The 15,377-nt window shown below is 45.6% G+C and overlaps 2 protein-coding genes across 25 annotated transcripts in view; one reads left to right on the top strand and one right to left on the bottom strand.

The window, feature by feature from the left end:
• Window positions 1-26: 26 nt before the first annotated feature.
• Window positions 27-3,117, top strand: LOC133391384 (uncharacterized). Its single transcript, XM_061645442.1, has 3 exons — window positions 27-1,257; window positions 1,330-2,269; window positions 2,344-3,117. The coding sequence occupies exons 1-3, from the start codon at window positions 914-916 to the stop codon at window positions 3,040-3,042; spliced, it is 1,983 nt and encodes a 660-aa protein (XP_061501426.1). The 5' UTR covers window positions 27-913; the 3' UTR covers window positions 3,043-3,117.
• The window catches only part of LOC3290080 (formin-binding protein 1-like), a 64,931-nt gene continuing 52,671 nt past the window's right edge, over window positions 3,118-15,377 (bottom strand). For 5 of the 24 annotated variants that reach the window (XM_061645444.1, XM_061645447.1, XM_061645448.1 and 2 more), the window contains exons 4-13: window positions 12,682-12,735; window positions 12,000-12,435; window positions 11,729-11,907; window positions 11,455-11,644; window positions 8,220-8,249; window positions 7,475-7,821; window positions 7,200-7,343; window positions 6,631-6,782; window positions 6,389-6,549; window positions 3,118-6,304 (exon numbers count right to left, since the gene is read on the bottom strand). In XM_061645444.1, the coding sequence (XP_061501428.1) occupies window positions 6,389-6,549; window positions 6,631-6,782; window positions 7,200-7,343; window positions 7,475-7,821; window positions 8,220-8,249; window positions 11,455-11,644; window positions 11,729-11,907; window positions 12,000-12,435; window positions 12,682-12,735 (1,693 nt within the window). In that variant the 3' untranslated portion in view covers window positions 3,118-6,304. The remainder of the gene's footprint in view (window positions 6,305-6,388; window positions 6,550-6,630; window positions 6,783-7,199; window positions 7,344-7,474; window positions 7,822-8,219; window positions 8,250-11,454; window positions 11,645-11,728; window positions 11,908-11,999; window positions 12,436-12,681; window positions 12,736-15,377) is intronic. The other 19 variants (XM_061645452.1, XM_061645453.1, XM_061645454.1 and 16 more) reach the window with 11 other exon arrangements.

Below are 15,377 nucleotides of genomic sequence, written 5' to 3'. Positions count from 1 at the left end.
GTGACGGAAGGAAGTATTGTTTTGGGAGCGGAGTTTTGGTTGATATCATGTGCAATTTTTCGAGAAATCATAAAAATTATGGAATAATTCAATGTTTATTTTATTGAAATCTTTAAATACCGACGATATTAATTGATTGATTTGATACAATACAATTTATGAACTAACCTCTCGCAACTGACATCGTCTTGGTGTGACAGCAGAACTTATGAATCCAATCCGGATTGCTGGAACCGATTGTTCCCGATCACAGAAAAGAAATATTATTTTCGGCATCAACTTCACGATTTACGCTGCTCATAGAATATTTTTTAACGTAAATGAATACAAAATCTTTATCTAGTTACTAGTAGGAGATAACCAATCCTCAAAATTATTGTTGCAATTTCAAAGTGATCCTGGTCCATCACCATGCAAGGAATCCGTTTGACAGCAGTTGCTATAAAGCGCAGTTTACACTACGACACTGTGAAATACACGCTCGCAACCGTTATATTTCCAAGCAGAACACGATTTGATTGCTTTTGTTGAAGGTTTTCGCTGATTTTGATTTAAAATTGATTAAGAAAACCTATCCAAAATGCTTTAATCACATAGTTACGTGAGAAGTAGATGATCTAGTTTCAGCAAACAAAAACTGTTGATGATTATTGCACAATCCCCACGTGATACATTGACCGTTAATTAACCGATATATTCGCTCAAGGTAGACAATACAAATTTGCACTACAAAAAACAATAGGATTTTATTGTTTCCCACTGACCGATTATTTCAAGTTCAGTTAAATCCTCTAAAAAGAACACAGCTTAGCATATTTAGTAGGCGCAGCTTTGGCGTGACACTAGTCGTTCGTTGCCACGAGCAGAATCCAACGAACAAAAAGCAACAATTTGCCATTTACCCGCATCAACCATGAATAAAGGAACAAACTTTCGGCGTGCTGCTATCAGCAGCGTTTACGCCATTTCGCTTACTCCGGAGAAGAAAAGGTTGCTGATGCAGTCGATGTACGCTGAGGCTCACCAGAGTGTGGGACCGTTGTGTGAGGAACAGGTAAGGGAGCTTTGCATCCGGCTCAATCAGTGCTACGAGGTGCGTTACGAGTCAATTGCTTGTGCAATGGAAATCATACTAAAGCTGCTAGGAGACCGTGTTGCTACCGAAGATGTGCTAGGATCGTACCGTAAGCTTTTGTCCTACGTTTCAAGCGTGCTGGACAGGGAAAACTGCGCCAAACTGGCAAACTACATGAGCAGGTATGTATGGGACCGTGTCCGGGCGGCTAAGTTAGCCACAGCAAGTAATCGTTTTATTCTTTCTTTCGGTAGAATTTCTTCGATGGTGCTAAAAAGCGGCGCCAATGGCGGCAGCTCATTCCCAGTCCAGGTGATGAAGTGTATCTTGGTGCTAATGTACCGCTGCCCGATCGCAAGCATTCCGGACCGTAAAACCATTCTGCAAGCGGTACGCTCCCTGCTGGATTGGTGTAAAACCAGCCCGACCCTCTACGGCCAGTGTGGCATCAGTGCGCTCGTGCGTACTGCCATTAGCTCCACGAAAGTGCTCCAAGATGATGTGACCATAGCAACCGAGCTGACCGTTCTGGCCCACCATCTGCTGGACGTTTTCCTCAGCCCACAGTCCACCGCCGTACATCCGGTGGAGGTTCTGTTGCGGCTGGCGTACGAGCAAATATTCGCCCGCCTGGTGACGGAACGGTGCGATGTCCGGTGCTTTGAGCTGCTCCTGTTTGTGCTGTACAATTTGCTCAAGCGCGATATCTACCTGCATCTGAAGCTCGGCATTGTGCGCACGCTGGCCGACGCCGCCGGCGGTGGTACGCGCCGGCTCGTACGCTTGCTGTGCGCTGCCGAACACTTGCGCAATGAGGTGTTGCTTCGGAAGACCAAAACCGTCCTTACGCTGGTGCTAGCGCACAGCCTGTTTCGCTACGAGCCGGTAAAACGGGCGCATCATTTTAAAGCATTCCTGGCGCTAATCGAAACAATGATTAACGCCATCGATTTGGACATGCTGGCGAAGGCTAGATTTCTCTGTCTGAGCATTCCGCGCGCGCGGCTTAGCATCGAAAGCATTTGCTTCGTGTTTGCGGTGCGCCATCTCGATCTACTCGAGGGTGGGGCGGGCGGCGGCTGCAATGTAGAGCTGGATTACGTCTACAATCTGATCGCATCGGTCAACATCATCTACTACAAGCGGTGGAAGATTCCCAGCTTTCTGGTGAAGCACGTCATCGATGGTCTTTCGGTATGATGGTGACGTTTTCGTTCGTGCGTTTACTGTTCCCTAACGAATTTTTCATCCTCCGCTCACTTTCGCAGCGCTTTTCCAACACCCGCACGTTTGAAAAGAACGTAACCGAGCCGCGCAAAAAACTGCAGGCCATCTTGGCCGGTGCGGCCGCGCACGTGTACGACGGCAAGCGTGCGCAAGCGATTTTCGGCCGCCTGCCAGCGACGCTACACCGCATACAGTGGCTGCAGCTGCAGCCGGATGACTTTGGCGCTCAGCTCATCTTTCACCAGCAGCTGGCCATCCTGCAGGAACGTTCCGTGCTGTCCGGCGACGAAACGCGAACCAGCCTACTGGTGGCCATGTTCGACACGCAAACGCTGGTGCGCGTACTTTCGATGAAGAAAGTCACCGCAACGGCACGATTAAACGCTTCCGTGCTGCTTTCGAAGCGAAAGCTTACCGGCCAGCACCTGCACGTGGCACTGAGACGCATTGGTTCGTCGTGTACCGGGGCGCAAGGTGTGCCCGACTGTTGGACACACTGGGTACGGGCAGTGTACGGTACCGTGCCCGTGCTCGATAGTGCGACGCGACGTCAGCTTTGGTCCCGACTTGCCACGGTCGAGCCAGCGGTGTGTACTAGCGAGCAGCGATTGCTTCTCGTCGATATGCGCGCCAGCCTGCTGGTTGCTATGATACCCGAAACGAACCGCGCACTGGCAGAAGATAGCCAAGCATCGCGTCTAGAAGGCGGCGTTGGTGCACCGTCCGCGCACGGGCGGTAATCATGCGTGGCGGGATCTTGGTGTAAGTAAATGATAACATACAGAGATAATGAACAGAGAGTACGATCGCGCACATATGAGTATAGTTTTTGCTTGTTTATTTATTCTGCCTTGTTTTGTTTTTGCTGTTTGCGTCTGTTTGTGGGGGTTTTTTTTACGTTTAAATAATGAAATGAGAGACCGATGTCGGGACGCTGCTCATTACATGCGTTCGTTATTCTCCACAAACACACACAATTTAATCATCATTAGCAGCAAGGATTGCTACGAATAGCCGCGCATAGAACGACATCAAGGTGTAACGAGAGAGCGATCTCACACGAGATCGCTATACGCGCGCGTTTAATCTTTGTTCTCGCTTTCAAGGAAAAAAAGGTCAGGATTATAACCGCATTTGTTTTGTCTTCTCTTTCGATCTGCATTATGTTTCTGTGTAAATGGTGTTAAATTTTGTCCGTTAATTTACAAAACTTAAATCTAAACGCCTGCCAATTCATTATTCCTTCTCTATTTTATCTAGCAATTCACGTCATTTTGTTTCCGTCGTCCCCGCTCTCTCGTCTATCTCGTTTTCCTCATTATTCTCCTTTTCACGCCTCTTTTGTATTCCAATCAGTTCTGTTTGTTGTTTCACATTTTTTTAACATCGTTTTGTTAATGCCACCTTTTGTATATTTGTTAAGAGACTTTTTCAGGCATGGTAACTCTAGAGCTGTAGATAGAATAATTCTGTGTTTCTGGTGCTCAACAGATCCATTCACCGGAACAAGCGTTAAGGGCCACTTCTGTCGTTTGTTTTGTGTTCTTCTGTTTGTTTGTTTGTTTGTTACAACACCCGTGGAAGGTGTGGTGAGAGGAGCCAAAACTGTGAGCATATTTAGGATGAGTTACTTTTTTTGTTAATAAGATTTCTAGACTTGGTTCAGTCAGTTTGAGCCGTTCGTAAATATCTTTCTTTTTAATGTATAAATATAGAGTGTTGCTGCTTTTATATGCTTTCAAATTTAAATTTGCGATTTTATTACAGAGTTGAATATGAAGATGTGAACGGTAGCTACGCCGCTTTCATGCGATCTGATGTAGTAAATGGAATTCAGTTCTTTCTACGACTTTTGTTGTTGTTGTTTAGCAATACGCGTTTGAGTATAAGGTTTTTTGTTCTGTTGTTATTTTGAATATCAGGATATAGCAATGATCACAACTAGCTGACCCTAAAGCTTTCTGCTCTTAGCGCAATTGTGTATGATACAAACATGCTACAGCAAATTACGTTACATTTCGCCATGCTTTGGGTACGTAGAGTGTTATACAGTTTTTTTCATTATCATTTTAGTGGACAAAAAAGAGGAATTATTTCCCGGTTTGACTGGTATTCTAAACTACCAACACTATTTATCGGCATTGAACGTGAACGTGATTAGAGCTACCGCTGAAGGTTGAAATTGTATTGAATGGTTTTATATGTTAGAGTTCGTGAATTTACATCTGTTTTTCCCCCTATTTCACTGACCGAAAACTAGACGAGATTGGGACGACCAGAAACCAGAGGGCGGTACGTGTATATGTTTTTGATTTGTTTCGCATTGCTTACATGCGCCGTAACCCTAGCTCTAGCCTAGTACCTACTGCTGGTGTTCCGAAGAAGAAAAAAATCGCTCACCACCGCGAAAAGCAACGCAATTGTAAAGATTATATGTGGACGCGAATGTGTGACGAAGAAAGTACGGAAGGAGTAGGGGACACTACTACATTACACAGCAATAATACACTTAAACACCACCCAGCAGCTATTACAGCCCACTGCTGCTGCTGCTGCTTGCACTTTCTGCCCTTTCTGTGTTTCACTTGAGCGAAAAGCGAAAGATAATTGTTATTTTTTACGCCTTTCGTTCGCTTTTACGCTCCAATTTAGTTGCTTAAATCTAAACTAGCTTGATTTTTGTTTTGCTTAACTCATCGTAGTGCTGTTGATGCTTCCAAACAATGCAATAATGATTGATGACGATGATGATGTTTTGAATAGGATGATATTTTGTGTTGATATCAACTTTAAACTCCTCGTTGTGCATAGTCTCACACGCGCGCGCAGGAGTAATTATACAGAAGCTCTATTTAAAAAAATCCTTTCGCATCAATAAAAAAAAAACTAGCGACAAAAATGATGGATAAGAAAGGGAGCAACACAAAAACTAAAAACTTTTTTTTTAAATCATAAAATGTCCACCACTAATCATGTTTAATGGATATTTTACGATAGTCCGCCCCTTTGCTAGAGCCGTGCGCTGCACACACTGCATTAAACGTGTTATAATTGTATTATAGTTTATCTTTTCCTCGAAATTGAACAGAGTTCATGGCAATAGATTACGCACGATAGTGTATGTTTTCGTATCTCCGTCCGTATTTATGGTAGTTATATGTTTCGTATTTGTTTATTATGCTTTTTGATCACTCACCCCGGTGACTGAACTTTCCTTTTGTTTCACTTTGATTCGAGAGTTTCATTCGTGTTTTCCTTTCTCTTTGTTTGCTCCTGAAGCGCATTGCTTTAAAGTGTGATTTATTTCGATGCAACAGTCAATTGCTATTTTCATATTTAAAAGAAGAAAGAAAAAAAAAACACAAAAAGAATCTAACTAACGGTTGAAAAAGCGCAAGCCGTATATCTCGCACACCTCGTACCTATTTAAAGCAAACATCATTGTTCGATAGCCAGGTTTTTGATACTGCGCGCAAATGGAAAGCATTGTATTTGCATCGCAATCGCAATCGCATTACGATATTTGCTTTTTAAAAAGAAAGTAGCATAAATTTCCTAAACGACCACCCACCAAAAGCGGAGAAACACATAAGGCTGATGATATACGAATGCTTTTCCCTTCCTCCTGCTGCTGTCTCTCTGTCCGCATACCAGTGCGGCCTTTGAACGATTGTTTAGCGTAGTAGAGCAAGCAACTGTAGCATATATTATATCCTCTGTTCTTACTGCCCCGTTTTGCCTAGGCTTTGTGGTCCAAATGATGTCCTTTTTCTTACAAAGCACTGTGCTTTTGTTTTTTTTTTTAATAAATTGCCACTACTATTTGTCGACTAAAGCACTACATTTATGTATGTGCTGCAGGGCCGGGGGTTTCTCCACCGTTTTACATTAACTATTTACATTTTGGGATTGCGGGTGCAATTCCGCTCCTTCACTGACATCATATCAGCATCATCACACCCTAGAGCGGGGGATAGGTTTTACTTGATTCGGTGATCAACACTAAAAAAAAGAAGAATTATTAGAGAAAATGGTACTTAAATTGTGCACATTGCTCCGCTTTGATTCGATTTTGATCCCACATACCTACGCGTACAGCGTACACTCAATGTAGCTGGTCGGTACGAATCCTTCCTCCCAGCCCTTCGAACTGAACCGCCGCACCCGGGTCCAGCCGTCGCCCTGGTCCACCTCTATCACTTGCAATTCTTCCCCTTCCGACATTGGAATGCTGCCTTCACTCGTTGCTGCAATAAAAGAGAGAGAGAGAGAAACTTATGTTAGTGATCATCATTTCTGGGTTTTTGGGGAAGGTCAAAATGCATTACCGTCAAATGGATAGAGCGCCCGACACGTGCCCAGGGGCGTATCTGCCTCGTAGAATTCCTCGTTCATTGGCTGTTCGTTCGTGCTGCCCTGGCCGGATCCCGGCAGCGAGGTGTGCGATGTGCCCAGTCCACTTTCCGGACTCGCCGAGCTGCTGTGGGACGCGAAAGAAGAACGACCGGACACACAGACACGGCAATATTAGTGACTTTAGTTCGAATGGAGTGTCTTGGCAGTATGCTTTACAAGGAGAAAGAATAGGGCTGTTGGAGGGATACTAGCGGGGGAATTCTAATACATACTAAAAGGACAGAAGTGTTAAACGAATCACAACTATTACAGGTTGTTTGTATGCAGTACTATATACATCAAAGTGTTATTTTTTGTTCAATTGACGACTTTGTTGAATTGTGGAACGAAAATAATATACAATTTAATTAATTAATAACAACAAAAAAGGCATACAGAGATACTTGTGAAGGTGAACTACACAAAAGCTACACACAACTACACGGCGGGGCGATAGAGGCAATTGGGAAGAGGGAATCAAGAAACAATTGTTGAGCTGTACCCGTTGTTGTTAATGTTAAGCCCATTTTGCGCTTGCTGTACACTACTTTCGGAAGCTGACCTGCTAAGGCTACCGGCATCGTCTGGATGGTCTTCGCCGTTATCTTCGTGACTGTTTTCGTGATTACTGCTACCGTTGGAATGTCTGAAACGGAGGTGGTGTTAAGCGAGAAGAAAACGATGTAAACATTATTGGACCACATTTTTCACATCATCTGCCACCACAATTCGCGGGGGGCCACTGCGTGAATTCGTAAATCAACACTAATGCTTCACCTGGACGACCGTTGTCCGTTCTGTATCACACGGTTCGACTGCGGGCTGTGCTGTATGAACGACTGGTTGTTGGCCTGCTCGAGCAGCTTCTGGTAGCGCAGCAGCTCGTGCCGTAGCCTGTCCAGCCGGTTGACCGATTCGTTCAGCTGCTCCTCGACCGTGCGCGGGTCGCCCAGCATCGAGTTCGCCTCGTACACGCCCTTCATCTTCATCAGCCCGTCGCTGGCCGCCTGCTCCTGGGCGACCTTCTGCTGCAGCTCCTGCACCTTGGCCGTGAGCTTTTTCCGCCGCTGCGTCGGTGGCAGGTCGCTGAAATCTTCCTTCAGGCCGTCCGTCGAAAGGTTGTTCTAAGAAAACGAAAGCGATCGGGAAGATGTTAATCGTTTCTCTTCTTTTTTTGTGTGGAAAATCTAATCTGTTCTAGCAAAATGTACAGTTTGTAGCCGACTGTTGTTGGTAGAATCAAGTGCTGTGTGATAGAATCAACGGCATGCAATGGGAAGGACACGCAGCACAACTAAACTAAAGGACACACAAACACAGTGAGAAAAAAACAAGGAGAAATCACACATGGTACATACAATATTGTATTATAATACAAAATATAAAACAAGTAACAGCTAGCGTCACACTGAAGCAACAAAAAATAAAACGTTTCAACACACAGCAAAAATCTAATCAATACCAATTTGCACACACAGAGAGAAAGTAGTTTCATCCAGCATAAGCGGACGATGTTGATTACCTTCACATTAATGCAGGCTTCGAGAATCTTCTAGGAGAAACAACACACAACAAATTGCGTATTTGTGTTTGGGGTTTGGTTTTGTGTGTGTGTGTGTGTGTTTGTTTGTTAGTTAAGTGTGGTTGTATTTCCCCGGATGGAATTATGAAAATCGCGAACAGGAGGTGTTGTGTCATAAGCGCAAACCAAACACATCCAATAAAGCATCATATACAAACAACACCGAACAGGCCCGGCACACGAAAGAAGTAACCACCACCACCACACCACCACCACCACCAAAAACGTATGTAAAGATGCGAAAAGCCGAATAGTCCGAATGGGTTGCGAATTTTGATGAGCGAATGAAAAATTATAGAAAATTTAGATTAAATTTGTTGATAAGCATGTGTAATCATTTTGTTTGTCGTGCGATTGTGGTTTGGGTGTGTAGTGTTATCAGGAGTAGGCAGCATGAAATTAAAGAAACACACTATTTTATGCTACACACATTCAAAAAAGGGATTGAAAGAATATACACAGTGACACAGCTAAAGCATCCGGTGTAACATTAACACGAATCGGAACAGAAGGGGTAGGAAATTAGGACTTAATCGTAGGTGATAAAGAATCAGGACATATAGGAACGGTAGGGAAACTGCAAACAGAAAGCCTAATTAATAAGGCACATAAAAAGCGGATTTTGGAATGAGTCACTGCGTCTGCGATAAAACCGATTCTTCACACACGAAAACGAATCCTGGCCGGACGGCAACAAGTGATGTGTGTGCGTGCGCGTTTGTATCTAAACCCGTATAGATTACATCACGCGCCTCGACTGTAGACTCATTGGAATCCCTTTCGAGTGCGAAGGGATAATACACGGGCATGGCTAAAGCTAATTCTCATCCAACAGCGGATCACGCAACAACACTGGCAGCAGCAGCAGCAACAGGAAGGCAAAAAAAACACAACAGCAAAAGCAAAAGCGAAACGGTATAACTTTGCGTGTCGACCGACATTAAACACTTTACATGGCAGGTCACGTTGCAAATGATTGGCGGACAGAGTGCGGAAGAGATCGGGGGCATTCGCGCGGCGTGGAGTAGAGGTGCCCGTGCGCGTCTGCTTTGTGGCTGAATTTGCACGCAGCACGTGAATGGGGGAGGAGGAAGTGTTGTTGTCGTCGTCGTCCAGCCGACTCCGCCGCCGAACGTTTATCGATCGGAAGAAAATCGAAACCATGTCGCGGTCGAGACGGAATCTCGGTGACAGAGAGCCGGAAGGATACTGTGCGAGGGTGGCGGTGCGGTACACACTGGCGTCGCGTCATCCAGGGCGGGAATGTCCCATGTGCCCATTCGTCTGCGTTTGAAGGACTGGTTCGTGTCGCTTTGTTGTTGGTCGGTTCGGTTTCGTAAGCGCTCATTTGAATTCAGCAGAGCAAACTTTATACATATGAAAAAGCGTCGAAGCGCCGAGAGGATCGTTGTAGTATGCACCGCTGGTTCTGTTGTTACGGAAAAAGCGTTACGAAGAGGACAAATAATGTCCATCGTAAATATATACGTACAGTATGTTGTAACAACAAAAAAGTGGTTTGGTATGATCTTATCATAATGTCAATGAACCAAAATTTGTTTGCTTAAATTATTTATTCGTTTGGCGTCAGCTTTCCTCAGGTGCCACGTACAGTGGCAGCCCTTACAATAAACTTTAGCGCGCAAATAAAATCCAATCACCAAAAAAATTGCTGTATCATCGAGAAGATAAGACAGGCGATAAGCATTGATCATCCACCAAAAGGCTTCCGATATCAATAAAATGACAATCATCCAAACTGACTCATGGATACCTCTGACCATAAATTCCTAATCATTCAAAAAATGTCGTAAATGTTTACATTTCTAACAAAATATGTTATGGTAATGATATGAAGTTGTAATCTTAAATATTGCCCGAAACATCTGAACGTTGGTGTTAGTCAAGTGTCCACCTACGCTTGTCCACTGATTTGTGCAACGGCGGCCCTTACTATTTCGCAGTACAAATCATTAAGAAAACAAAACCCGCTAATTTCGCCAAGTGCCCCCAAGTACACCAAACAAACAAAATACGTCCACCACCTACAGTTGCAGCACATGCGTGAGTAACGAGATGCCTTCTTAGCGTAAGTACCGTCAAGTAGTTTCGTTTTAAAACAGGGTGCGAGATCGCATGACCGGGAACAAGCAAGCGAAAGATGTGCTAGTTTAAATTAAGACCAGTGGAGCACCAGTGCGAGTAATGCCTGCTGTCCGAAAAGATATAAGTGATGTGGTGTGCTCTCGGTTTATGTGGTGTGTACACCCACTCCAAAGACGGGTTAGGATAAACTCAACCCAACAGACACACAAGGGACCTTCTTCTCGCGAACGGGGAGATTTGTGATGAAGGAGACCGTCTTTCTTCTTCTTTTACTGTCAACGCCGTGAGGTAGTGCAACCGCGAGATGGAGCAACAAGGCAAACGATTAAGCACGAAAACACACACAAACACGATAGGCATATTGAGATATAGTTGTTGTGTTGCAATGGAAAAGCGTTTGGTGATAGGTAGCAGCAGGCCAGCAGGCGCACACGTGCTGTGTTCTTGTGGTGTGGTTCAAGGAGTAGTATGTGTCGGTCCAAAAGAATGGCCACAAGTGTCAAGGCTAGTGTGTGTGTGGTGCGTGTACACACACATACACACATACACACGCAGTAATACTCACTCCAAGCGTCCAGGAAGAAATGATATCGCGCCAGTCGGTTATCATTATGTGGTGGTAGAATGGTTCATTTCCATCCATTCAACAACACCCGATTGTGCAGTGGGAGAGGAGTTTTGGGTTGTTGTTTTGGTATTTAGGGTTTGTTTTTTTTGGTTGGTTTCATCGTCGCAATAGATGTTTGGTTCAAGGATAACCGGGAGTACCAGAAGGAAATGTAGGATGGCACGAATGTAACATTGGAAGCAAAAAGTGATGATTTTATGATGGTTACGGGACGAAATTGGAGACGTAAAGAAAAAAAGGTTATTAGTACAACATTTCTATCGATTTTTGAACAAGTAGACAGAAACATTGAATTAAATGAAGGATAAACAAATGTAACAGAAAAGGAAGAACTCAACAAGCTAATTGTAGGACACCATCATCACCCTTTTGTCTCGTACTTTTCCGCTCTTAGGCCGTACTGTTGCTGCTTCCGGTGCTTCCGGTTGCCGTTTCGCTTACCTTGTTGCCGGTGAAGATACCGAAAATGCCAACGCGCTTCTTAAGCTTGTCCTTGGTGGTGCCTTTCCCCGTCATGTGGTTCAGTCCGGTGCTGGAGTTATGCGTCTGCGAGTTGTTCGCGGCGTCCGGGTCGGGTTTGGAAAGATCCTCGAACGGTATGTCTCCCGGTGGCTGAAAGCCGGACTGATACCTAAAACGTAAGCAAGCAAAGAATAAATGAGCTTCCAATACACTGGCGCTTGCGCAACGACTTCCTAAAACCATTTGAACATACTTTTCTATTACGATCATCGAATCGTCCTTCTCGTTGATCGAGTCGGCCGCCTTCACGATCCCTTCCAGACAGTGGGCAATGATGGGCGACACCTCGTACTCGACATCTGCCGACCGTTTGATGAATTCCTTCATGCCACGCGTTCGCTTTTCGTCCAGCTCCTGCAGCCTGTTAAACACCTGCAAGACGGATCGACACAGAAACGATACGATTACAGCAAGGCGTGCCGAATGCAAACACACACACACACAAAGGGCCTGTTAGAATTTACCTCCGGCAGTGCTATTTGATAGTGCTGCTGCTGCTGCTTGTTCGTAATCTGCAGCTGGTTCGCGTACTCGCTCTTCGCGTCCTCCGACTGGCTGTTGCGTATGTTCATGTTGACGCGCTGCTTCTCCACATCCGCCCGGCTGAGGTGGAAGTCGGCGTCCGCCTTGTGGTAGCTCTCGATCGCCTTTTCCGCCTCGCGGAACGCCTTCTCGTAGCTGCGCTTCGCCCGATCCAGCGTGCCGATCTGTGTGTGCAGCGACTGGGTCAGGCTGGCGCCCTGGTTCAGTGCCTTTTTGCGCTCCTCGCGCAGATTCTTCGCCAGCAGCAGGATGCCCTGCAGCACCTGGTTCTGGAGGTTTTCCGCCACCACCTCGCGCTGCCCGGCCAGGTCGGCCACCTCCTTGAGGACGTTTTTGAATGCAATCAGGGAGGAAAATCTAAGCAAGCAAAGAAACAGTAAAATTAGTGTTGTATTGCAAAACAACTGATTCTATGTAATCAAGCACAGTCCAAGCAGAGATATTGTGACCGGGATCCGCCGATACGACCTGCCACACTCTATGTGGAGTACAACAAAATTATTGTAATCAGCGTCTTTCTCTCTTGGAGCACCGTTACACAGATGCAACGGACATTGCTTGGTTGTTTTCGACAGCCCATTTTTCCGCTTCATCGCTACTTACTCATTCTCTTCGTCCTCTTTGCTCTTTTTGGGTTGATAGTTCTTCACAAGCCGTCTGAAACGAAAGCGGGGGAAACAAGAAAGGTAAAAAATGTAGGTTAGACATAGTGGATAGAAGAACACATTCTTAAAAGTCACTAATTTCCCATGCAGACGGACGGAGGCGGCGGACAGTTTTTCCATCGATTTACACCGGATTGGGACTTTGGATTGAGAAGATTGAGGAGGGCCCATCGGCGTATATCAAGCGTCAAGCATCAATAATCACTGATTGGTACTTGCGGCAGAGCGTTGGCTGGCTGGCGTGTCGCACGTTAACGCGCCAAGAGACATTGAAACGCCACCACGGCAAGCGAGTACTACAGCGTACCTGTGTCCTTAGATGGGCCCAAAGAACGGAGGTTTTAGTAGAGGCATCACAGACGACAGTGAGGAGACCCCCCTTCTTTTTCGCAATCCGTTTAAAGCGCCAAAGGCACTATAATGTCCATAATTACTGACAGTTGTACACAGTGTGGTAGTTACTACTGCTATGGAAAAGGGTTGGTGTAAGGCAGCGGAGCCGCCTTCTTGGTGCCCGATGATTGGCATTTCGTTCGGTTGGTTTTGGTGTCTATTTGATTTGAGGATTGAGTAAAGGGAGGAGAGAGAAGGGCATTGTTTGTACCACCGCCTGTAGCTGTAGCCATTATCGCGCGGTTGTTTAGGTTCTTTGTGTTGGTTTGAAGAAGCCATAATTTAAACCCCTTGCTGCTGGCAGGTGTAAAGAGAGGCCTGCCGTTCGTGCTAGTGAGTGCGCTGGTGATCTTCCCCTTATTGTTGCATATTGCACACGCGCAGCAGAACGGAACGGAATGCAAACCGCAGTACGATCGACAGACAGATCTGATCGAAGGAACGGTCGAAGGATGGAAGGTATGGATGGATGACACATCCCTTTCATGCCTTTTACAGCAGTAATGTTACCGTCGTCCACCAATCGGTTCGTGAGCTACGACGTGTATGGGCACAATGGGATCATTGTACCGGCATGGTGGCGGTGTTTGCCGGTGCACGATTTCACACTAGACTCGTGTGAACCTACCAGACCAGGCAGGATGCTTGAAATATCTGTGACATTGTGGCCCAAAAATGGAATAACGCAATGCTGGTCAGAGTCGGTCAGAAGAAAAAAAGCCATTTCTATCGACTGCATATCGACCTCTACAAACAGTACAATTGGTAGCAGATGGGCTTAAAACGTCACCGGTCTTGAGTTCAAGTCTTGCATGGAGCCAGTCAACAACAGTATTAATTTACTGTTTACTGAACAAAAGGGGGAAAAGAAGTTTTTATAGGAAAGAAGAACAAGTTGTCTGATATTTATCTACACCAGAAGACAAACAAGCCTTTCTCGATGTTTCCTCTACTCTACTTGATTGTTACAATATTGTTATCTGTGTGGTTGCTTTTCTATCGGAAGAGAACATTGTTGCAAACCGACTCTGATGAAAGTGGGGTCCTATCTTTATTGAATGTTTTGATAATAGAAACTAATTTAAGTTGACTTGCACGCACAACAGAAACAAATACTTGGTAAACTTAAACTAATTAAAGAAAAGCACGCACACCTCACGCCCGAAACGTTTTATCCTCAATAATGCGAAACACTTCGCCAACACCCTTTTAGTAGTTGCATGTGCGGGCCGGATCCAACTAATCCAATTTCCCAATAGCCACTCTCAGGTGCAGTAATATATATATCGTGTTACATAGATTCTTCGTACGAATATCAGAGCATATCACACACCCGCGCCGCATGCATTCTCGCTCTCCGTCTGCTGCTTCTCTGTCTCTTCATACCAATGCGTGCGCGTGCGATAAGTGTTCAGTTACTCTCCCTTTATCGCCATGCAATGTTGAGTTTCTAGTTTCTGCTGTGTCTCGATACCACTACTCCGGCTCTGGCCGGATGCACTCTTGGGCTCCTGTCCCCCCGCATTGCAGCAGCACGAAACGCGAGACACACCCGCGGTCGGAGTGTGTGTATGTGTGGCGATGATTAAATGGTAAATTGTTTGTGCATTGTGTAGGAAACGAGCTACATATCCGCTAAATACTTCACTTTCCCATTAGCGGGCGCGCGATCGATACACAACAACAGGTACACTGGAGCTGCTGCCCGAAGAGCTTACGTATTGCGCGGGAGAAAACATACGCTTCTTCATGTACGCCAGGAGCAAACATGTGGCTCCCTTCGTTGGTGAAGAGGAATTGTTGGCGGCGTTACATATGGGGTGGTTTTGTGCGTGCAGAAGCACAAGATCACTTTCTACCCCGAGCCAAAGCGGCTCCCCCACCAATCGTATCGGTTAAATGAAGCGGATGCTTTGACAGCAATCATCACCATATACACACCTCTGTGATGCCCTGTGATGGTGGTGATGCCGGTGGAACCAGCTCCCGATAATTAGTGTCACTCTGCATGCGTACACACCGCTTTTAAGCAGAGTTTCAACAATTTTGCAAGCTGCACCGACCACCGACGTCCGGAGGACATTGATAGGAGGAACCTCTCTGGGCACGGTCTTCTTCCACGGTGTAGCGCGCGGGGCTTTAATGTGTCTTGATGGCTTTCACTGGAGTGACGCTCTTACGGACACCTCGTCTACGCTATGGCGGCTACCGCGATATGGAAACTGCACAAGCGAAAGTGAA

Source organism: Anopheles gambiae, chromosome 2 (genome assembly GCF_943734735.2).
Source record: "Anopheles gambiae chromosome 2, idAnoGambNW_F1_1, whole genome shotgun sequence".
Taxonomy (NCBI): domain Eukaryota; kingdom Metazoa; phylum Arthropoda; class Insecta; order Diptera; family Culicidae; genus Anopheles; species Anopheles gambiae.
The sequence above is the reverse complement of the archived record's forward strand: the minus strand, read 5'-3'. Positions and strand labels throughout refer to the sequence as shown.